This window comes from Apostichopus japonicus, chromosome 2 (genome assembly GCF_037975245.1).
Source record: "Apostichopus japonicus isolate 1M-3 chromosome 2, ASM3797524v1, whole genome shotgun sequence".
Taxonomy (NCBI): Eukaryota; Metazoa; Echinodermata; class Holothuroidea; order Aspidochirotida; family Stichopodidae; genus Apostichopus; species Apostichopus japonicus.
In genome coordinates this window covers 16194199-16219937 of record NC_092562.1, presented here as the reverse complement: position 1 = coordinate 16219937, position 25739 = coordinate 16194199, and the positions used below count along the sequence as shown (strand labels likewise).

General features: G+C 35.9%; 1 protein-coding gene and 1 long non-coding RNA gene across 7 annotated transcripts in view; one reads left to right on the top strand and one right to left on the bottom strand.

Annotated features, from left to right (window-relative positions):
• Positions 1-270: 270 nt before the first annotated feature.
• Positions 271-6664, top strand: LOC139980013 (uncharacterized). The gene is made up of 2 exons (XR_011797427.1): positions 271-4258; positions 4301-6664. It is a non-coding gene; the product is annotated as an uncharacterized lncRNA (long non-coding RNA).
• Positions 6548-25739, bottom strand: part of LOC139979886 (uncharacterized) — a 69778-nt gene continuing 50586 nt past the window's right edge. For 4 of the 6 annotated variants that reach the window (XM_071991078.1, XM_071991114.1, XM_071991095.1 and 1 more), the window contains 3 exons: positions 20983-21090; positions 16938-17397; positions 6548-13544 (listed from right to left, as the gene is read on the bottom strand). In XM_071991078.1, coding sequence (XP_071847179.1) covers positions 13497-13544; positions 16938-17397; positions 20983-21090 — 616 coding nt within the window. In that variant the 3' untranslated portion in view covers positions 6548-13496. Of the gene's footprint in view, positions 13545-16933; positions 17398-20982; positions 21091-25739 lie in introns of all 6 variants that reach the window. The other 2 variants (XM_071991086.1, XM_071991121.1) reach the window with 2 other exon arrangements.

Below are 25739 nucleotides of genomic sequence, written 5' to 3'. Positions count from 1 at the left end.
AAGCATAAATTGTCATTTTATGTGTAGGCCTACTTAATTTAATTGAAGGATCTATTAATGTAGGCCTGATGCTATAGTTGTGCGTCTGTAATCTAGCCTAGCCAGGACTGTGATGTGTGCTTTTCGTTTGTATGACTAAAGTAGGACTAGTAGTATGAGGCGTAAAATAAAACAAGTGTAATGACAGGTTTTCAGCTAGTTTTCTATGCATTTCAGGTGTGAAGATAAACGTAAATGTCATTAACTAACGCATACTCTAATTCATTACCTGATATCCATTTTGTTCCTCGTATGCCTGTCAAAATCTGACATTCTGAGTCGCTTCGTTTGTTCGCAACGAGCACAGTGTGCAAAGCTGCTATATATTGTGTGTGGTGTTTTTCGTGTTTCGCGCAACTGGTAACGACAACTGGACCTATTTTGATGCCCATGGTTGGCGTGTGACGTTACAAATCGCCAGTTAGCCAAACTCTCTCTATATACGGCTCTGGTTCTTACTCTAAGATATCGCCCTCTATAACCAGAGAGGGCCTATAGTCAGGTGGCTTAGCAACTTTAACGTTACCGGCCGGACAAAAGTACCAAATTTGGCATGGAGTTTCTTTTCGACCTATCTATCGATTTTATCCGTGGAACCCACTTTATCGGTTCCGATTTTTGAAGATGGCGGCCAAAATCCAAGATGGCCGCCAGAAAAAAAAGGAAATGTCATATATCTGGCTGTAAAAATCGGAGATGAACAAATGAGGGGTCAATTCAGGTGTTTCCGGGGTCACTGAAACAGATGAAAGTCATGGCATGTTGCTTGAGTAACCCACTTTCAAGATGGCGGCCAAAATCCAAGATGGCCGCCAGAAAAAAGGAAATGTTATATATCTGGCTGTAAAAATCGGAGATGAACAAATGAGGGGTCAATTAAGGTGTTTCCGAGCTCACTGAAACAGATGATGGTCATGGTATGTTGCTTGGGCCACCCACTTCCAAGATGGCGGCCAGAATCCAAGATGGCCCCCTGGAAAAAAAAAGGAAATTTCATATATTCATTCCCCAGACCCCCTGTGCCCGTTTCTGATCGGGACCATCAAACCTTCCGTCCTCAAACGTGTAAATGAAACCGGGCTAGCACCCTGACTATGTGTTATGGCTGGTATTCTAATTGTGTCACTTTGGTTCAGGAGGCCACTTAGGACTTATTGGGGAACTTTGAGGTGAGGAGTTCTTTTTTTTTTAACACAACCCACAATTTCAAGATCTCAAACCAAGTGGTCTTGGGTTTTTTTCCCCGGCCAGGGGCTTTCTCCCCTGGCCGTCTGAAGTGTGGACCAGTTTTTTTATTATATGCCCTGTACAGAGGGTAGGGTATACTAAGGGTTATTTTATCAGATGTCTTAAACTAAATAATAGTAAAGCCAGGCTAAATTACCCAGGAGGATATCCTACACTGCCACACCGACGGCCTGCCCCTTTGCACTCGTTATTCCAGTACTATTCCTTTCTGTGTGATTGCCACTGTTGGGCGAAAAGGTCTGTTACAAAATTCAACATGTTATTTCAATGGGTGATAGTTAAAGCTGAATTTATTTTTTCAAACTTAAGACAAAGAGGGGAAGGGGAGGGGGTGGAATGGAAAAGAGAGATCCGTAAGTTATTGCTATTATTATATTTTTTTAGGTCTCCTTGAATGAACTTTTCATTCATGGGTAAATAATTATGATCTTTGTAAACAGCAAATATTTTAACAGTGTTAACTATGAGGGTAATCAAGTGTTTCATCTGGTGGATGGGAGGAGATTGTGGATGTTGAGGTTCCCACAATCTATCCTGTCATTTCTGGGTCAGCAATCTTTGTTTCTACAAACTTCCTATTCTGACATTTTATACTTTTTCTATGCATAAAATGTCCCCTCTCACTTTATGTAACAATGGAGGGTAACCATAACAACAAAGAATTTAAAACAGAAATAACAAAAAACAAAGTTTTTGTATCTTTGATCGTGTTTATTTGCTTACCAGCACCATTTTACCAATATACCATATCGTACTGTAAATGACATTGTTGGGTTAAAGTTAATTCATGATGATAAGTGATAAAGTGTGGATCATCTGTATTTGCTTATACTTCGAGAGCTCACCAATTATAACATGTTTAAAATCACCTTCTAAATTAACTTCCACAACAACTTAACACTTATTCCAAACAATAATGGGAAAAAAAATAAACAACATCAGAAATTACTTCAAAACTCATTCTATGCTTTCCAAAACACAAAACACATTCAACTTGCACTGGGTCAGAATTTTTGCCTCAATGATAAGCCTGTGGGGTAAGAAGTAGCTCATATAATTATACTAAGATGTAAATAACTATTATTACAGAACAATATAAAACCAGCCATGATTTAACAATTAACAGTTATTGTAAAAATAAGCAGGTGAGAGAAATTTATAAATGATATTAATTAATATGAATATTCGTTAGTATAATTAGCATACACAGACAGACGGTTGTACATATGAACGGACAGATTGTTGTGCAATATTAACAAAGGATATGCAAGACCCATTTATTCACTGACAAAACAGAATATGGGGCTGCAAGATAACTTATATCCCCCTCCTTTACCAGCCCCTTCCCATCCTCAGCCCCCCCCCCCTCATTTCCATCATCAACCTCCTCTCTTCATTTTGCATATTCTTCTTGCAGTCTCCACCCATACCCAAATTAAATCTACATTATAACAGTATTTCTTGAACATGCAGTTCAGAGGCAGAAATGAATCAAGTTTGACCGCCATGACTTCTAGCAGTGATTACTTTCAAAGGTGTGCCAAGTACCGTAAACGATCTTTCCTTTTCATTGTATTATGTGATCATTTTTACAATTAGTTAATAACCAACCCCCTTCCTTTGCTCCAGTTCACCTCAATACATATATATGTATTTTTCAATCAATTTCAGAAAAACAGCAAAACTACATGCATCAACATACAAGATGATAGCACTTTCTATGAAGAGGGCAAATTACCGGATCTTTCTAATTTTGCACGTGGGTACATCTAACCAACCATAACACACTCATTAAGTATGACATCACCAATGTAAACATGGTTTTGAAATCGGGATTGTCGTCGAAATATGAAAGGAAGAGTTATTTTCTTTTGCTCTGCTCATCCTCTAATGATACGCAAGAAATTGACAAAATGATGTAGAAAAGAAGAAACAAACTCATCTAAGTATTCTTTTAATAGCTCTCTAAACTATAAAACTACATATACCTTGTTTGGCAAGCAGATTTTCAGCCTAAAAATGGAAGTATCCCCTCTACAAACAGTTAAAAGAGGAAAAATAGCACACAGAAAACTGCCTTCATTTAATAAGTTAGATATCCATCATCACTGACTACTAATCACTCTATATATGCACATCAACGCTTCTAAAGAATTAGTCTCGATTTAATATAAGGTAGGGTTATTGTCAATTCAATCAACAACGGCTTCGTCCACGGACTGGTCATGTAGGTGAAGCCATGAAGCAAACACTACCTGTTCTGTCCATGGGTTTGACCCTCCAAATACTGCTCAGTGCCAGGGACAAACACCCTATCAGTTCGACTTGAGTTGAACTGATGTCCTCTGATCAAGCAGGTGGGATTAAATCTCAATGACGTTAAGTTTACCCAACGATAGTATTTCTGCTAAATCTATCAATTCGAGAGATTCCACCATATGCATTCGACCGTTGCATAGCGATCTTGCAAATAAGCAGCAGGTGCAGGAGTTCCCCAATCTGTTGGTAGGATCTCCCACAAGATAACACCAGATGGTTGTTGTCTGACCAAAAGGTGCCTCTCTCACCACCTGACACATTAGGGTGGTGGGTGTGTTGTATCCTTTGCAAATAATAGACAAGCTAAGAGACTTGAAACAGAAATTGGAAGGGAAAAAAAAGGTGTCTAAGAAATGTTTAACATATATAGAACAAGGAAAACCCTGTTGGCTGTTTCACAACACTAAGACTTAAATAATGAAGTGGAGAAGAAAAAAGAAGTTTGCAAGGGATTTAAAGTAAAAAAAAATAATAGAAAAGTTTGAAATTTTACCAGAAAAGGCAGTGGCTTATAAGGACTAATGTTAAGACAAAGAAAGAAATAAACTATGGCAATTACCCTCATGCCCCCACTTTCTGTGTATCTACACAGTTGAAGGGCACTCAATGGGCACTGGGCATATTAATATTGTCACTGGGCATATTAATATAGGCACTGGGCATATTAATATTGTCACTGGGCATATTAATATAGTCACTGGACATATTTATATGTCAGAGTAAAAAAGCACAAAGCAGTTTCAAATACAACACCATGTCCTCCAAAATGAAATTCATTAATATGGACGTAATTAACAGTGATAGAAAATGAGGAAAGCTTACAAAAAAATCAATATTACTTTATTTAATATTAAAGCATTTATTGTCACAGGCTCATTTCAACTTCTTATCTTTTGATGATGAAGGAAACTGCTGTTTGATGTTGCAATGCCTTCCTTGTCTTTTACTCCTTACTCTTACTCCACTACCCCGCCCCCTCCAATTATATTCCCCCCACCCCCATGAGGAATTTGTTCAAATCGATCTTCCCTGCCTAACAATTTGGCAACATTAAAAAGTCTGCAAACACACGAACACAAGCAGGAGGCAACATTATATGTTACAACATGATTATTTGACATTCAATGTCTCTATTCAGAAAAAGCAGAGCTTCACCCATTCTTATGACAATCAATCCTGTTGTCATGATGGGGGGGGGGGGTGATTGGCATTATTGAATATAAAATACAAAAGGAACTGACTAACATAACAACACATCTATTTGACACCTATTGACACCCTTGACAAAATATGACTTCTCTTTTTACTGTACAACCTTTTTACACTGAAAATCACTGTCGCAAAAGTGGAACAGCTGGCAGAGGAAAACGTTTGACAAAAAAAAAACAATATTTTCCATTCTTATTTTGTACAATATATATACTTTTATACAGAATATAGATGCTTCCTGAACTAACAAAAATGCTCTTCATAATTAAAAACAAACAAAAACAAAGCAAAAGTGAACATTAAATACCATGGCAACTGCATACATCATAGGCATAGGTTTGTCTCCGTACGCAAAACAGCAATTCCTTATTAAAACTTGACAAAAAAAATATCGGTTTCAAGATTAAAGTGAAATATCGTCTTCATGTCCAACACTAGAGAAAGAACTTTATATATATATATATATATATATATATATATATTTTTAAAGAAATGATCAAAAGCAAAGTCTCCACTTTTAACTCATTCATTTTTATGATTTTTAATCTTTTTTTTTTCTCTCTTTGGCAGATTATGTCAGTTCTTCTTTTCCCATAAGAACAGCAAAATGCCTTCTTTTTTGGTTTTAGGATTTAATGTTTTTTTATAAACCTAACTGAGGTGTTTAGGAAGTGAAAAGAACATCACAGGTTGCAAATTTTAAGTTGAATGCAAGGGAAGCCTTGGCATAATCATACAGCCAAAAGAAAGATAATTTATCCTATAAATAATCAGTCCAAACATTTTGTCGATTATGAAGCCTAATTTTTTAGATGAGTCGAGATAAACTGGTACGACATTTGGCCGGGAAGATCAAGGTTAATTGCCTGATCTGGCGAGAAAGGCATCAACGTAAAGAGAAAAGAAGAGCATCGTTTGAATAGGAGAACTCTGCTGTCCCGACAAGACAATTCAATGTAAACTACACACTTTCAAATCCAAGCCAAAATTATATATATAAAAAAAACAACAGCAAAAATATATATCGAAAATAATAATGACAATAGTAAGTGACAACAACAACGACGACGATGATGAAAAGATAATGATAATGATGATTAAACGATGATCTTAATACTTCTGAGAATAATAGTACAACCAGCAAATATTCCCAATTTTTTATACAACGCAAAAAAAAACAAAAGGAGATGATAAAAGTTAGCACCCTCAAGGTGCACTCGCTCAGGCACTTGAATATGACTAGACAAACAATAATGAAATTGCAAATAAACTTAATCATGATTAAACAATTAAGAACACGTTGGTAAATGTTAGCTGGGTTTTTTTTTTTCCCCTTTTTTCACATATAGGGTTATATGATATTAAGCAACTTAAATAGGTTGAGATTTGCCTCGTCGTCATCTTTTTTAATAACTTAATAATTTTTTTAATTTTTATTGAAAAAAAAAAAAACATTTTTAAACTGATAATAGAAGATACTTAAACAAAAAAAACTTGTGAATGATGTTCATTCCAACATGAAAGATGATAGATATGATTATACACCATCAGACTTTTTGTTGTTGTATTTCCCCCCAAAAAATAAGAAAAAAAGAGAAAAGCAATGTTCATACGGTTATTTACCGTTATTATTATTATTATTGTTGTTGTTACTACAAAAAAATAAATAAGGTGATATTGAAATGTGTATCTTTGTAAACCAAGATGTTTTTTTTTTCTCTTTTGTTAAAAATAATAATAATCATACAATACTGTATGTAATAGAGGTTATATGTCTGTGGTTTCATGATAATATGTTATCCTTGTTTTAATAGTAAGGTCTTTCTTCTATGGATCACATGACACAAAATTAGGACAAAAGTGTGAACCTTTGTCAGAAAATAGCCTCTCACCATTCCAGGTTGGAAAAAAACAAAATGCCCAGATGAAGCAAAACAAGAATGGTTCAAACTGTCACAAAGTTCTTGAAAATAAAGATTCGAATATTTACCTTCCATTTCAACTCATTGTATGCTATAGTCAAAGATGCCAACCAATTTCAAACATGACAGATCTGTGTTTTGAAGCCCAAAAAAGTAGGAAGATTTCTACATTATTTTTTTTACTGGCCCATTCACAATTTCTCGTACAGCTTATTAACAAGGCTACCTACCATAGGGTGATGAGAACACAAAAACCACATGATTCCAAAAAAAGGAAAAAGAGTTGTCTATTGGAAGGGTAACAAATTTGAATCCCTGGGGAAAGGGTAGGGAATGATTATCTACCCCAAAAAATGTCTTTAAGTTTCAATTTAAAACAATGTTTTACTTTCTTTTTCTGTTTGTACAATTAGCAACATGCAAGCGATACAGATTCTAGTTGAAATACAAGCTTCAGATACCTGGGCAAGTGCATCATGGTTAAGATGTCAAGTTTTAGGGTAACAGAGGTAGAAATTGAGCAATAAAAATCATTTAGACAGCTGTAAGAAACTGTATTAGTAAGTGTCGAATCATACATATGAGAGGTTTGGGTTATAATAATGATACATTGGAATATACAGCTGAAGATATTCATCCTATAGCCACACGATACTTTGCACTGAGCGAGGTATGTTGGGTGACAAACATTTTGTCAGTAATGAGGTTAAAATGCATTTCCAGTGTCTGTGTGGTGTGTCACAAATTGACTGTTAATGTTTTGTCTTTTCATTTTCAATCAATTCAAGTGCCTATCTCCCATTGTACCAGACTCTGTTTTCATGTCTACCCTTTAACAATGTTGCACTGACACACCAATGGGTTTATGGCAAACAAACAAAAGATGCCACTTTATAAATAAATTGAGCTGTATTTGGTCTGCTCTGGAAGATATAATCGGAGCATGGATAAAAACAGCTGCTGACTCTATGCATTATACCCACCGTAACCCACGGTAATGTGACAAAGGTGGAATGAGGGGGACTTTCAATTCATCGGATGAAGGTTTTATACACAATTTCATATATATTAATTACATAGTTCAAAACATTTTTTAATGCCCTTACAATGTATGCATATAAAAGTAACTCATAATACTAATGAACGGAGGAAATGCCACAAGCATTTGGTGCAGCTCTGAAGTTCAGAAATTAACGTCTTGTGAAAATGTGGCATTTCACTGACAAGCTAATGGGGGGTTCACATGATACATCCTAGAAGTGGACAAAACATTGAACAAAACAAGACACACCTTGATCTAGGTTTCATGAAGAAGTTAAAATATATCTGTTTTTTAATTTTCCCCCCGCACAGAACAGCCACAATTTGCATAAATATATTAGGTTCTAGTAAAACTTTTGATGTTTGTAATAAGAAATGATCTCGGCTAAAACTGACCTTGTTTACATCCAGTGATAATATATTTTTTCATTGCAGTGAGAACAGCCTCATATATACATAACAATAAACCAGTTAAGGTCAACTTAAGTCAAGACAAATTTGGAGAAGAGAGAAAGTAGTTAACGTAATATTAAGAGCCCCCCCCCCAAAAAAAAATATGAATTGTCGAAATGAAAAGTGATATCAACCTGGTTTCATTTCATACTGACATGAAGTATGTTATGTTGGCATGGACTAACTATGAAAAGCATGGACTATGTTGTGGAGGCATAAGTTCACTGTATTTCAAGTAAGTAGTGTTTACTAGCATAGAGCGCTTCCTTCATACTGAGAGTATTGTATACCAGCATAGAGCACTTCTATCATACTGAGAGTATTGTTTACCAGCATAGAGCACTTCCTCCATACTGACACGGAGTATTGTATACTAGCATAGAGCACTTCCTTCATACTGAGAGTATTGAATACTAGCATAGAGCGCTTCCTCCATACTGAATCGGAGTATTGTATACTAGCATAGAGCACTTCCTTCATACTGAGAGTATTGTTTACCAGCATAGAGCACTTCCTCCATACTGAATCGGAGTATTGTATACTAGCATAGAGCACTTCCTTCATATTGAGAGTACTGAATACTAGCATAGAGCACTTCCTTCATACTGAGAGTATTGTTTACCAGCATAGAGCACTTCCATCATACTGAGAGTTTTGTAGACTAGCATAGAGCACTTCCTTCATACTGAGAGTATTGTATACTAGCATAGAGCACTTCCTCCATACTGAATCGGAGTATTGAATACTAGCATAGAGCACTTCCTTCATATTGAGAGTACTGAATACTAGCATAGAGCACTTCCTTCATACTGAGAGTATTGTTTACCAGCATAGAGCACTTCTATCATACTGAGAGTATTGTATACTAGCATAGAGCACTTCCTCCATACTGAAATGGAGTGTTGTATACTAGCATAGAGCACTTCCTCCATACTGAATCGGAGTATTGTATACTAGCATAGAGCACTTCCTCCATACTGAAATGGAGTGTTGTATACTAGCATAGAGCACTTCCTCCATACTGAATCGGAGTATTGTATACTAGCATAGAGCACTTCCATCATACTGAGAGTATTGTATACTAGCATAGAGCACTTCCTTCAAGTTCCTCCATACTGAAGCGGACCACTGAGTAGATTTATCATACCATCATGCACTATTCAATGCCCTAGGTTCATGAATTATTTGCAATCTAACAAGTACTACTTCATGCAACATAAAATATCCAATACTGAGATAAGCCATTTCATACTGTCCCAATCTATATAACAAGGCAAGATACTGTCTCCTGTTAAAATGACGAGCTTGAACGTCTCATTTATTGGCACACTACACTGTGTCTTAATTCCATGAGCTATGCCTCACGGCATCTTCAATAAATAATCTACCAAGAAATGTTTTTCCCATTCCATGTTAACGTAAGCTATTTCATAATCCAAAATTTCTTTTTCACTTGCAAACGAAATTGCCATTGAATGAATATAAGTTTGTGTGTCGTGCTCTGTGGTTAATATTACATCGATGCACAGCTAAGCCAGAGTGTCTCACTGCAAGATTTTACATAATTGTTTCCATGGTGATTACTGTAATTTATATAGAGTGATAGGAAATGAAAAGGCAAAAAAACCAACTAGCATCGTTTTGACATACGTGAAATACATGCTTATGACACTAACAACTCCTCCAAACAGCTCGTAAAGAAAAATTATGTTCTATTTGGGAAGAAATCACTGTTTTAGTGATAAGAAGAAAAACAGAGACATGAGCAAGTTTTTTCTTTCTAAAATGACATCATCTAGACCACTTGCGTTTAAATTTACTTCATTATTTCTACCGCTCATTTTCCTCGCTAGAAGCAGAATGATGACACACGATTACGAAAAATGGCAGTCTACTGATATGACATTTCAGCTATGAAAAGCTCCGAAGGAACAAGATCTTACTTGAGTTTTTAGAAGAGCTTTTTAACCATAAGCATTTTGTTCATGTAAAGCATGAAGATGAAAATTGGGTTTGCTTCCCCTAAGGTAAATGTAGAGTAAATACTGTCATTCTTTTTCAGCAGTCTGCATTGCCCTAATGTGTGTATTTCCCTATGTGTGTATATCCCTATGTGTGTATATATCTTCTTTGCAGTTAATCCTTAAAACGAAAGAACAACATCATCATGACGTTATCTATGAGGTTAAGTTTGGAGCACAAATTCCCTATTTCCTTTTGAGACTGTGAAAACATTATATAAATTGATTTCTAGATCACTTCAAAATCTATGTTTATACAAATCCATGAAAATTTTCTTTCCGCTTGTTCCCAAGTTTCTTTCAAAACAAGTAAAAACTGAAAGGTTTTACTGTGATTTGAATTTTGAACAAAACACACTTGTTGAGAAATATAGGATCAGCATCTTGCACAATGGACGTTTCTAAAGATAAATTCCAATTTTAGCACATAATGAGGTAACTAAAGGATCCCTTCATACCATTACAACCCAATAGCCGAAGGAAACCAAACAAAAACCTCAACAAAAGGTTGCCATAGAGATGACACCAACATAAAGCCTGGCAAATAAACATGCTCCAGAAATAATTTGCATACAAATGAGTAAAATGTCCAAAGTTAACCTTCACCACAAAGAGTATCTTGGAATTATCCCCCACCCCCCCTACCCCCACCCGATTTCTTTACAGTATGTTGCCCAGGGTGACAATGGTGTTGACATTTTTGTTGATATGTGTCAGTGTCCACATTTTTACCCTACTTAGATATCACTGTGCAGTTAGATGTGCCTCTCAAAATTATGTAGAAAGTGTTTCTTGCAAGAATCGAGATAAAATCGTTTCCAAAAACTACAGAAAGGTCAAATCACTTTTTTTCCCAATTTCACTGTCTTTATCAGAGTTTGTACATATCAATGACAAACTTGTTGCATGTTTTTTTTCTATTTGGCTATTTCAACATTTTTTGTTTTTATCTTTGCAAACTGTATAAAGAACCTTTAAAATTGACAGATAATCTTACTGAGGGTATTGGCAAGTGCTTAGCATGCAAGATATTTACTTTTACTTTACAATGTATGAGTGTGAAACATAAATATCTAAAGCCACCTTAAAACAATATTATTTATACAAAACTCCTGTAACAAAACTTAAAATCATGGGCTGCATATTTTTGGGGGTTTTTGTTTACTCTTGACCAAGTTTGTTTGGTCCTTCACTTGAAGATACATTGCAACAGTAGTAATATTCAAACAGTAGTATCCATGGTAACAGGGACATATTGCGTGTCATGTATATTTTGTAGGGGTGGAGAGATGGAGGGGTGGGTGGGATGGAGGGGTACGGGGAGAGGGCAGTGAAGCTTTAGCTATAACAAGTTAATCACAATAGGCACTTGATGCTAGTAAGAGAAAAAAAAAGGTGTTAAAAGACCAAATTCTTACACATCATCGGTGTCACATGCGTGCATAACTGCCTGCAAAAGAACAACAATGAAAACACATTATTAATACCAAGTGAGACCATGAAAAGCTACATAAGCAAAAAAACACACCTGCAAAATTGAATTCCAATACAAGGCATACATGCCAACGAAGACGTCTTCAATGAATATCTTAATGATACTTTGCCACATTTAAAGTAACCAATCAAGTGGATACTAAATGCTCTTGATTAATTTTTTTTGTTTATAATATAATATCTAGGGCGGGGGGGACAAATGTATAGGAAACTACAACAAAAGGAAACAATTAACTCTTTTGTACTTTTCAATTGAAATAAGGAAATAGGATCTTTACAGTTCAAGAAATTTACTTGTCTTACAATGGGCACATGTATGTCTGTTTAATTGTTGTCACAATGCTAGCATCAGACAAGTGATAAAATAATACACTTTTTATCTTCTCCTACTTGAGTATAACTGAGAATATTAGCTTTATAGAATACATGTGATGAAAAGGTTAGTTGAAAATACAGGGGTTATTTGATATTTTTGTCTAATAGACCCACCCACCCCTATGAAACTCTGATCAAAGCTACATATATAGTTAATGGGTGTGAAGACTCGCGCAAAAAGAAACATCTAATGCCGGTAATTTGACCTAGTTTCGAATGAGGTGTAACAGAAGTGTCAAACACCACCATCGATCCCAGAAAATACACACACAGCTTGCTACCGTCGGTAATTAGACACTAGTGTACAGTCAGGCCAGATAAGCAAACACCAAGTTTTCATCTGCCTGTAGGATTTTTGTATAAACACTGCTATGTGGACCACCCAAATCCCATCTGACTCAGCCCCCAACCCTCTCCCCCCCCCCAATACGCTTTTATACTATGCAGTTTCACATCATAAGGTTGAAGACATAAGCTCTATTGTTTGACATTACTTCAGCCTTAGCTGCAGCTAGATCTTGCAGCTGCTGCAGTTTTTTGAAACAGTGTGGTAGTAAATATCATTCAGGCTGAAGGTGCAGGCCAGTTTAGTGGTTAGGCTCAACTTAGGTTTTCATTTTGTGCACATGAATGTGGAATAATGAAAGTGGAGTATAACAAAAATGGTTCTATATTATTTTTTCCCCCCTTCTTTTCTTGGTGATTGTGAAATTGAGGAATGGAATAAGGACCATGAAGTGTCTTGATTACAGCGTAATGGTGCGCAAGATAGGATGACAGAAAAATGCAAAATTAATCCAGATTTCTAATACAATGGGACACCCGATCTACCTCATTAGGAATTCAAAAACCTCTCTTCAATCTTGATAAGCTGATCAGACTCGCTAAAATTTGATCATGTATCCTGTGGTTCCAAATTTTAACCTACTTTCATTATACTATCCAGTCCCCATAAACTTGTATTAATATTTCCACCCATACGTAGTATTCAACTACAGACAATCGACGATGTAAAACACCAGAAATTTGAATAGCAAACATTTTTCTGTGGACTGACATGTGTCCTCACGATTCTTACTAAAAGTGGTCTTAAACGTTGGTTTGTTGCTTTAGTTAGTCAAACCGTGTCAATATTTACAGCTTGTAAGCCTGTCCAATTTGAAGTCCTAAAATCTACAAAATAACAACAATTAGCCAGTTATTCAGTTGTATAGAGTGATACAAGAAAGAAATTTGCTGTTGAAGACATTTGTTAGTAAATGTATCTGGTTTTTGTTTCTAAGGATATTGAGCCCTTTTTAAAATCAGAGTGATATAAGAAAGAGGTTTGCTGTTGAAGATATTTGTTAGTAAATGTATCTGGTCATGCTTACCTTCATGCTACACACTCCTGTTCAATACATTTGCACACCTCAAAGGCAATCTGTATTTAAAATTGGAAATATCAAATAACTCATATACTTGTTCCGAAATGTATTAAAATTCCAATACAAATTTCAAAATCCGAATTAAACAGACACAAAATTGGACTGAAACCTACCATGAAAATACAGAGAGATCAGAACAAGCAGAATTCTACGTCAAAGGAAGATCTCATTTCACGTCAAGGAAGATCTACAGAACTTCAAATGGGCTTCATTTTGTATTCGTTTTTTGTTTGGTTTCATAAAACTAGTATGTTGTGCATTTCTTTTCACTATTCACAATTAATTATAGTAGTGTTGTAGTGTTGTACAGTAGTGTTATTGTTAGTGTTGCTGCTCACCAACTACGAAGCAAAGTCATTAAGTATTTTGAACTACCACCAAACAAGGAATGCCGACGACTACTCACGAGTGTATCTTTTCAAGGGGTAAACGCCCCCATATCTGGACATTCTTTGTGTCCGTAAGTTCATTTTCACACTCTGTAGATTCAAGTTATAGAACATGTTTCATCTTTTGTGACCTTCTTGGGAGAGTAATCATAAGCATTTTGCATTCCATCCTTAATTCCAAATTGTAACATGAATAAAAATCTAGATGTTTTTGGTTCTCGCATTATATGCAGATTCTGCGCGATTTTATTTTGCAGGGAAGGGGTGCGGGCAGGGGAGGGTGCAGGGGGAAGGGAAGGAGTAATTTAGCTTGCAAAACCTTGACACTGTTTGCATACAACCATCGCAGACTGAACTCATCTTCAGTGCTCTTTTATGATCACACATCTTTACATCAACATTTTTAGCCGATTTCTGGTAACATATTGAAGTTTTCCGATAATTTTCATAACAATGCCGTTCATAAAGCTTGAATAATCTTCTGTCATTTCAAAATAATGAAGGAATTGTTGACAAACTGGAAAAAAAAATTAAACGTTTTTGTTTGTTCTGTATGCCTGTTGTTGATATACTGCTATGAAAAAAATAATCAGGGGGATGAAATACTTGGAATGGAATGGAACTATGCATGAAGTACTCAGTACTTAACAATGATTTGAGGACCATTGAAGGCTAAGTTTTATAATAGTCCTCATTCCTCATTACAGGAAAGGTCTTGTTATGAGTAACATTGAAACCACAACAATGGAAAGGAAGATGACAACACTAGCCTTCTACGAAAATAAAACCCATCACAACCTGTGCTTTAAATGAGTTTTCATTATTATTCGAGATTGTATTACAAATGGTAATGAAAAGTGATGTTGTCCTTTCTGACTGTTATTCTTCCTGTTTTTGTTGTTGTAATAATTGATCAGAAAGCATTGTGTGTAAATAAATCTTTATAGTCTCCAGCTGTTGTAATAATAAAATTTGTTTTGTTTGCCAAAGCAGGACTAGGTATTGAGACACTGGGTGTTTCGTCTTAATAATAAATTTATAGTTTCCCACTGGAAAGTACCTTTTTATCTATATCTCAGTCTGAGATGTTTTTTTTTTTTTTATTGATATCTCATAAAAATGTTATCAGCTTTGACTGATGTACCAGAAATGGGTTTAGTAACAGCCTTGGGTAAATGCTAGATATTTAAATATCTTACTTAGAGACTAGTATAGATATTAAACTACTTAAACACTAAACCTGTCATAATCTTGGTCATCCGTTCTTTTGAATTGGTTTGAGAACTGCAGTACGAAAAATCAAGTCCGGTAATAATTATGACACCAGTGCAACATGTCTCAACCACATAATTTCTTGAATTTAATGGTAGTTAAACATACACGCAAGGAAAGGCCACAGAAGGGAAGAAAAGTATGTGTGTGTGTGTATGGTATGGAAATGGGATTTTAAACTGAGGTTAAAGGCCCGGTCACACTATACCGATTTTTTATCAGAATACTATCCGATTTTTCCGGAGGAATCGAAACAGCCTGTTTTCCGTTCGGGTCTTTTAGCCACAGTGATAAAGGACCTGATTTGCTATCTGTTGAGCCATTCCGATGTGGAATAGCCCTCTCCTAACTTTTGATATTGACTCCGTTTCCTTTTATCGGATAGCTATCCAATTTCTCTTCCGATTTTTATCGTTTTTCGATGTGACGTCACTTCAGAATGTAGTCAGTTCTAGAACCCCTCATATTTGAAGTAGGTATTCGAATATTCCACTGCATTCATTACATTCACTACCACAAACCTCACTCTTCGGCCTAAAATCGGAAAAATCGGACCGTATTCCGATAAAATATCGCTGTAGTGTGACCGGGCCTTAACTGTAATAGCTAAACTGTGATGTATTTTGTGCATCACTTAGGGTTTGTTATTACCTATTCTTTTTTTGTTTATAAGTTACTTCTTTTTTCCTTTTTTTTCCTTATTACGATAAACAAGGTGAAACTGTTCTATGGGTAACTTGAAAAACCTGTGCTAGTTCAGACTGACAATTTTAATCAACCTATACAGAGTGCCTACCTCATAAGACTACTACAGCCTTGTGGACTTTAATGGGTACGAAGAGAAAATAGTATTATCAACACCATGTCGGCAAAATTCAATTCCTTTGTATAGTACCTATCTCTGTCATCACTACCAATATTACCCTACTTTGCTTCCAACTTCCAACAAAATAGAAAGAAAAAAAAATTCAGAATAATAGCGTTTTTCAACACCTGTATCTAGTCGTGTTCTGTAGAAACTGTAGGCAACACACACTTGAGTGACTGCATAATCTCATCTAAACTTCAGGCGCCTTGTCCTCAATGCAAAACAAAAATTCAAACACACAAAAGGATCTGACTCCCATAGCTTGCTGTTGCTAAAAGCCTCATGTCTATCATAATCACACAGCTCTGGTCTCTCACCAACCCCCCTTTCTTGCCACAAACATTTTGACAAATATAACAAAACTATTTTCACCCATTTTCTTTCCTGGCCACACTTCTTCTTTACATTGCATCAATGATTGACACATAGAGCAGGTTGCCATGACAGAACCCACCCCTGCCGTCTCTCAATGACAGAGGTAAAAAAAAACAACATCAAGAGGACTAATGGTGCATAGGTAGTAGTAACTCTTGGTTGTATAAGAACCAGCGGTCCGCAAAGTTTTAGGACCACGACCCGGTAAAAAAAAAACAATGGTGGAAAATACAGACAAAGGGTATGAAGTAAATGACCATAATCACAACAACCTCTCTAGCTGAATTCCCACCAGCAAGCTCCAAAACTGTACACTTGAATTTTCCTGACGTGGTCTGAGAAAATCATGTGACCCACCAAAGAGAGTATTGCGAGGCTACTTCTTTGGGCCGGGCCCCATAACTTTTACGGACCAGTCTTATTCAGACGAAAGCTTTCTGGTAGAAGGCTCATCATATGTAAAAACAAAAGACAAACAGACTTGCCAAGAGAAACAGTAAGAGGAAGACCACCAGGCTAAGGAAAATGGCTACAATGAACATCACCACATGGGTAAACTTCTGGTACTTCTCCTTATCCGATTGGCCCTTTGACTTGGGCCCTATGACTACTGGGACCTTTCGGACCTTCGACCGGATACCCAAGAACCCCTTGGACTTGGACTTGGCCAGCTTGCTTCGGTTCACCTGGGCTTCGTGGTAGAGTTTCAAGAAAGGAGTATCCAATGGCTGAGTCTTGTTCCGGAAGTTAAGTTCTGTTATGTTCCACGAGGGGTACCTGAAGTTCATGTTATATTTGCTGGCCCAACGGGCAAACATGGCCTTCTCCGTTACAAACAGGTGGCCATACTTCAGCCTCTCTTCGCTCTCCTTGTAGTAGGCGCATTCTAGTTTGCCGTCGACCTGCTCGTAGTAATGATACGGTGTGGAATCGTTCGTATGTTTCCTGTTGAAGAGAGTTAACAGGAAAGGAGACGTCAAAAGGCTGTTAATGTTTAGTTTACTTTGACCAGATCTAAAAAATATATTTGACATCTGAACCATAACCAGATGTATTTTCATGTATTTTCAAGTTCTCTTAACCGTGTTCAGTCTGCTACCAAATTTCCACTCTATTCTCTCCTTTTCATATGCAACCTCTAAACTTTGGTATTCTTTGCCTCACCATGATCACATCCAATAACCCTCTGCATACTCTTTCAAAGCAAGGCTTATTCTATCAATCTTTGTTTGGATTTGTTACAGTCAATACTTCCTTTCGATTTATGTTGTTTGCTTGTATAGTGCCTGGAGCAGATCAACATCGTTATTAGTATTAATTAGTACTATTATCATTATTATTAATATTATTATTATTAAAATGATTTAGCATAAATTACATTTCCAATTTCAAACAGTACATCTGAACTTTTTATCTGCTAAAACCAATTAAAGCTCAATTTTGAACGAGGAAATATGAATATTATCAACAATAATGTCCATTTCCTACAACTTTGTTGCCAAGTGCATTCTTTGGGAAACATCTTGTATACGGTATTGTTGAAGTTCCATTCATTGTACATTATATCTGGCACTTCCACGCACATTGTCTTCATGCCATATTTAGCTTACAATTGTTTGCTATATTTGGTTACCTTTCTTAATTAATTATATATTAATTATATAAGGGGCCGGCAATCTTTTGCATTGGGCAATGTTGTTAGATATGTTTAGGTTTTGTAATAACCTGTTTCCTGGTTTCTAATATGTGAGCTAAAATTCAACAATGGGACTAATTAGGGATGCTCTGATGAAGAATAGTGCAATTGTCTGCCAGTAAATCAAAACTACATGTATGAAATGTTTCTTGAAAGTTAATGAGGTATTAAAGAACTTAGCATGCATAGACTCCGGATGTGTGACCTGATTAATTCACTTTGGCTTCAGCTTTTGAGTATGACATTTCTGTATGCTGCCTTGTTGGACAAGTCTAACAGTAATAGTAATTACCGATTTTGCAATCTGTGGTACCCCCTCACAATTTTGCAAGTTCGATAAAGAGTGACTCCATAATTTTCCCTTTGGGGGGAAACGGAAAAAAATTTACCACAAAACTATTCTGTTGAAATGGGACCTAAAACCTGCTAGTAAATATGTCATAATGGTGACCTACTTGTGCCTGTTTCAATGAAGAACACCAAAAATGCTGGCAATAATCGGTATCATAAGACAAGCTGTGTGGAAGGACCTCATTTTGTAGAAATATAATTTACATACTCTCCCAGACAGGGAAAACTTAAGTGTTCAAATTTTGTGGAGCATTTTTGAAGGTTCTGCATTTTGTCTGTTAAGGAATACTGTATACAAAAACTGCTATAAATCTCTGCACCTGTATATAGCAATTTGACCTTTTTGTTTTGAATTGCCAGATAAATTATTCTCTCCCAGTTTAACCTTGGGGATAGAAAAACTTCATTATGATAAAACTTACTGGTTTATATATTTACCAGTGACCCGCTTACCTGTCTCCCCACAACATTGGCACCTCATTCTACCGTGTCTAGTATGCCCTGATAATCTTTTAACACTGTGCACCCTCATCGACCGGCTCCTCCGGTCGTTGCCCTTCCTTCTCATTCTACCATCCAAAGTGTTTGCACATACGTTTTCGTAGTGGATTAAAATCTTACGGAAATTGCCCGGAATGTATTGGATTTTTACCTTCTTTACATCTTATTAGACGGTAGAATGAGGTGCTAATGTTGTGAGGAGACAGGTAAGCGAGGAACGAAGTAAATTTAAATAATACAAAACAACTGACAACTATGCTGGTTTTCAAAAGTTGATAAGATGTCTTCATAAGTCTTTTGGGGGTTGGGGGGGGGGGATGGGGGAGTGGGGGTTATAGTTCTCTTTAATTTTCTCTTTCAACTTTTTGCTATTGTGTACTAGTTCAGAAGAATGTCACTGAAAGATCCTTACCTTCTAAAACTAGGCCACGACTTTCTACATCTACTTTTAAAAAAAGAGAAAAATATTGCTGTGGGGCAAAAACAAGTGACAGACTTTTGTTGATGCTTAACATCTGTCATGACTCTAATAAAAACCAACTAATTATACATTTTGAGCTTGAGGCGGGTTTCTTCACTGGCGGAACATGGCTATCTGCAAGAAAATTGCTGACTTTGATGACTTAACGTTTGTTACTCAACGAGCCAACCAAGACTGTGGTAGTATCTCTTATCTCTCTCCAAAGCAATGCTGACAAATTTGTTCCAAGGAGACTAGAATGATAAATATGTCACTAAGAGCATTTTAAGAGATATGCTTTCTGCTAACTCCAACTCTATCTATCTGTCTATGCTATTGCATCCAATCTCGACAGTCTAAAAAATCATTTTTTTTTGGGTACCATCGTGTACCAGTTTGGTACCATTGTGTAGAGTAAATAACCACACGAACCCTTCCTGCCCAAACTCTGGCCCATTCACAGAGATTGAGGATATGAAAAGTTCAAACCAAAAGCATCACACGTTTGTATATATCAAAAAAAGTCGAAAACAAAACTTGGTCGCAGGGAAGTACAGGAAGATGTATTGACCTGCACACTAGGTTGGCTATGATGTTGGTCTATGTACTATTTTTATGTAATCACTAATGTATAAACCACTCTTCTTTATTAATAATCTGCATCTTTCTCTCTTTCTAGTACAAAAGTTAGGTTCAAAAAGAAAGAAAAGGAGATCATTGTCATGGTTGTGTGATAATTTATGGATGATAATACCAAAGAATGATTGTAGGGATTAGGGATTGGTTAGATTTGTGCTGTTTATAATTAATGGAATGCATAACGAGGCTTCTAAATAACGAGTTATCGACCGCTTATTCTACAATCATTTTTGAGTTCAACAAAGCTATTGTAACGTGTCATAACTTTTGCTTTGCACACATTTTGACGATGACGCCTAATTTTGTTTGTCCCAATAGGAATGTGGTTGACCAAAGGAACAGACAATGATATTAGTTAACCACATCCTGTGTTTAACAGTGTAGGTTGGTATCACTGAAGAGTTGGAAAACATAACTGTAATTTTCTCTTTACTATCAGATATATTCCTCCCACAAAGAATCAACTTTTGGGCAAATTTGGGTTACGTCTTTGTATATAGTGACATTGAACAAACTTGTGATCCAGTCACAAGGTATACTCACAACTTGATGCCAAAAGGTTAGATGTGCAAAAGAATTACACAAATGTTGGCAACATTTTTGTCACATATGCAACACTTTAAAAAAGATATGCATTCCCTTTTGCAGAAACCCTTCTTGTCAAACTCAACAGTGGCATATTAAGCTTCCAGTGGAAGGGAGGAGAGAAGGAAACTGGGAAGGGGGGTGGGAGTGACTTGTCAAAACTCACATTCATGCAGTAACTTATATAATAATTCACCATCTATCTTTCAATGAGAGGCAAGAGGAGATTATCATCTCAACAACACAAATAAAATTTGTATCACAATTTATAAGGATTCCTCACGACCCTCCAACTTACTGGCAGAAATTCTCTGGCACCAGTCCGAATATGTCAATCTTGGAACAGACGTCTATGGCAAACAGGATGGTCATAAAGCCAGTGGAGAGCCAGGTCTTGGCATCAGACCTGTAGGGGGGTTAAAAAAAACAAAATAGGTGAATATGAGGTATGCACTTTGCTTGTTACATTAAACCAAAGATTAAAGGCAGGTACAAAAGGAACAAAGAGGAATTCATACATTTTCGACTTTTAAAGTGAAAACCATGGACCCAAGAAGAACATGTACAGTAGGGGGAAAGAAGTTGGACCCTAGGGAGGGGGGAGGGGAAGGGTTGTTAATGGCTTTAGGTCCTTAAAAACAGCTCTTCATGTTGACTTTGACAAACTTAAACTACTCCTCAATAGTAAAATCTAATGGCGATGTAAGACAATATTTTGACATGTCATGTCTCATTTCGTATAATAATATTTATTATATTTTGAAACTTTCTTATTTCCATTTACTGATGAATAATAATACTATGAAGGTGTGAGTTTGGGTCATCCTAATATACAGAAAGTAAAGATATTGGTACAAAAATTTGCTTGCAAAGTAGAACTCCTTAGTTTTTTGTGCTTTTCTTTTCCCCCTCTTCTTTAAGGATGTCTCTCAGCCATTTCTTCATGTTAGCTCAGTTTGAGGAAACTTGGAAAATTTCTAACCATTATAACTTAACTTCATTATTTGTAGCAAACAACTGTATACTCAAACTAAAATACCAATACCAATACCAAGCCAGTTGGGACTGTTTTCTAATGCTAATACCACTCTATACTGTCCTCTCATATCATGCTTCAAAGCACTGGTACTGACAGTATGAACAGTTCCTAATCTTTATCTGATTCTAATTGCTAATACCACTCAATACTTCCTCCCCATATCATGCTTCAAAGCACTCGTACTAACAGTATGAATATTTCCCAACCTTTATCTGATAGAAACCTGATATTCATACTGCTCATACTGACAATACAAGTGCTCTGAAGGGGGACATGACAGTACAGTAGAGAAAAAAATTGTCCCAACTGGGTGGGAGGGTAAATTGCAACAACCTCTTTGTGAAGAAATTTACGGACTGTTACCCATGTAAACATCATGCTCAAAAGCGACATTGGAAAAATTCCAAATAATTTAAACTTCCTTTTCATAATATGACATGAACACCTGGATGAATAATTCAAGCTAATCAAATAAATCCAGACTTTTGTAAGGGAATATATATATATATATAATCAATCAAAATTTACCGAAAATATTTGCACAAATGGAGCTTCAAATACTTGTCAGATTCTAAAAGAATCATAAAATACTACTATGCCAATACTATGCTCCACTACCCACAGACATTTGCATATAGTGTTACCATCTGGATGATAAGTAAACTTATCTTGACAGCAGTTTGGCATATTATGACGAGCAATAGTTGAACATACTTTAATGCTGCCCCCCATTTTGCCGTGTTGGGAATTGTTATAATTAAAATTTGTTGATAACGCTGATGAAACCTTGCATAGATATTCCCCCCCCCCTTCCCAGTTCAATCTAAATAAAATATCATTGTCGATAAACTGTTGCATGACTGTTGCATATCTATTTCTAAGCGAGATATTAAATATTCAATCATTTTGTCATACAGAAATTTATGTTTAAAGAAATTTATGTTTAAAATTTATGTTTAAATTTTTAATTTACATTTTTTCATTTTCAAGGTTTTTCGCATAATATTCATTGCTTCCAATCGTCAAGGGTAGTTAGTACCACCAGACCGTGATGAATACAATACTTTACTGTAACTTATAATGGGAAAGACTCATCCATGGTTCAAAACTAATTTGCTAAAATTACTTGTTTCAGTATTCTACATGAGAGACATTTTTTGAGCCAGTATTGCCACTAATAGCTTTAGGCTTTCCTGCTTTTATAGTTAACAGGAAATTTCTGTTTATTTATTTGTTTTGGGGGGGGGAGGCATTATGTACTTTCAGGTCGTTTGCATATAAAAGCTGGGTACCATGAACATTTCGCTAAGAGCAATCCCGCATGATTCAGTGCTCATGATTCGTTGACACTTTGAACAAGACTTTTTTTTTTTTAATAAATTTGAAAGCAAAAAAGTGCTCAACGGTCATATCTGTTCTTTTGACAAAGTATTCACAAAGTGCTGGTATGATGTCACAGGTCCAACAGAAGCAGGACAATGTTAGTGTTGGATATTTCTTCATACATACAAAGTGTTTTCTTTTTCTTCTTTCTCGAATATACTGAGCCAGCTTTCTCAGATTATTCTAAAATGTCAGTTTTGTCCCAAAACCCCTTTTTTTTTCCATTTCTTTTGGATGATGATTGTAATATCCAAGTCAAGGAGACTATGACATAAATTACAGGAACTAAAAGGATTCTTTTAACTTCAAAAGATATATAAAAAAAATAATAAAGAAATAAAATAAAGAATACCTTCTTATTCTCTGAGTGTAAGCTTTCTTAGAGTACCTACGGCTCTCTGTGTATCTAACACAGACAGTTAATCATATTTACACAGGTTACTAACAAACATCCTTGTGGAAGATGAAAATAATGAAGGACAAGGTCTGGGACCAGTGAAGCAAAAATGTTGAGAAGATTAAATCAGATGGTACAGTAATAATGCAACCTCTGGAATGAAGCAACCCCTAAATTTGCCCTAGCCTAGATGATATATTACTGGAATCTAATCTTAATGACTTTAACAGCTGGTTCTAATTTCCAGTGAGTCCCACGTATACAAACAGTAGTCCATCATAGCACTTGTGTAGGGCTTTAAGTAGCAGCACACATTTACAATTTAATATGATAGGTGTGTCTATAAATAACAATACAGAACAGGATGCCATGTGTGTTCATGAGTACTTTTTCATAAGAGCTGCCGAACGTACTACACTCTATATTAAACATAGTGGGCGACTAGAAGATGTAACAAGAAGATAAAACAGTTGGCATGCTAACAGGGAAGAGGGTGAAGAGGTACAATGTGACTTCCTCAACTGACCCTCCACTCTGCTCTCCCCCCCCCCCAATTCCTCCTCCTTCTCCCCTAGTAGCTTAATCAGTGTTGAGTTTGAAACTAACTTTCTAAACATAATGACATCACTGGACTCTCATCATTCTCTCCATCCTTGTTCCATCTCTTTTCATTTCTCACAATCTTAACACTTTAAAGTCCTAGCTCTAAACAGCAGTTCAGCAAAATCAAAGAACAGTGCTCCCCTATCAATTTGGCTTTCACATTATTTCTGAATCAGTAAGTTGCTAATAAATTACCTCTAATAAATTACAACCTATTTTCATTAATAATATGCAGATATCTTTTTCCATCCTTCCCATTCCCCCCCCCCCATAAAAATATCATAATAAATAAATAATAAACAATATAATAAGAGTACTAAAGATGACATCAACTTACAGAACATTAACATAATAAAACAGAAGTCATAAAGAAAATGGTACCAGTGACTGACTAATCACAACACTTTACTGTGCCATAAAGAAAGATGTTAATAATGTTAAGTGTTCATTACATGACTGCAGAAAGTAATTAAGAATAAATGAATTTCTAGATTGGAAAAGTAATTTCATTTGCAAAGAGCTTTGTTTAAATCTTAGAATTAGATGCAAAGGGAAAATATGTTTTTTCTCCTTTGAGAGAGCTGGACAGTCAAGCAATCAAGATTGTAAACAACCATCTTTTTTATAAAGTCTGTACTACTTCGGATTCTAATAAAACCTCTCAGAAACACATACAACTCATCCTTGTGCTTGTTTTACTATTTAAAAGCTACTGTAGGTGAACCCACCACATGTATTTATAGTTTGTTTTTGTTTTTATTCAGGCAAGACCACCATACATAAATTCCATTTTTTTTTTTATCACAGTGCAGGTTACCAAAAATAAAATACAGTAGGTCGTTAAGGTTGTCAATTATGATATGATTGTGAAAAGAGATAAGGAGTTTATGGTATCCAAAATGGTTTTGCATATCTTGAAAACAGCAGTGTTCTTTACCTTTGCAATACTTTACACTGATATTCAAAAAAAATTAATGCCGATTAATATGTCTTTGACTTCTGAAGTCACCTCCCCTGAAGGTAATGAATTTCATCCCACTTCAGTTCTGTGTATCATTAAATGCTTGAGTAGCACAACAAGTTATTGTAGTTTGCGATCACCTCTTTGTTACATAAAAGGGTCTCCAACAATGATTAACTATTACAGGGCATGGCGAGGGTGATGGAAAGACTACAACACGATCAAAAATTATCAAAACACTTTTTTATCTTTCAGGCAGTCTTTTTCCTACTTTAGCTTTATTTTTCCAACTAGGAACTTCGTCATCTCAGACAACCAAAAAAAAACACCTCAAAAAAATTATCTTGTCTATTCAGCATGTGAACTAATGTTTCCAAAACTTGCAAATTGTCTTATGATATCTTGAACTTAGGAAGACCTGTCGGTTTTCGGTTCTATCTATTTGTTAAGGAAAGTAAATAGAAATGTTGAGGGGCTTCCCCCAAAATCCTTTTGACAACAGTGACATCATGGGAAACAATAAACTGTGTATCTCTCATATCATCATTGTGTTGAATCTGAAGACTTCTTCCTGATAAGGATGCAACGTTAACTGCCCACTTTCATGTTCTATTGAACTTCTTTCAACTCTCATTTCAAGTAATTCAGAATTTTTGTGAATTTTTTCAAGTT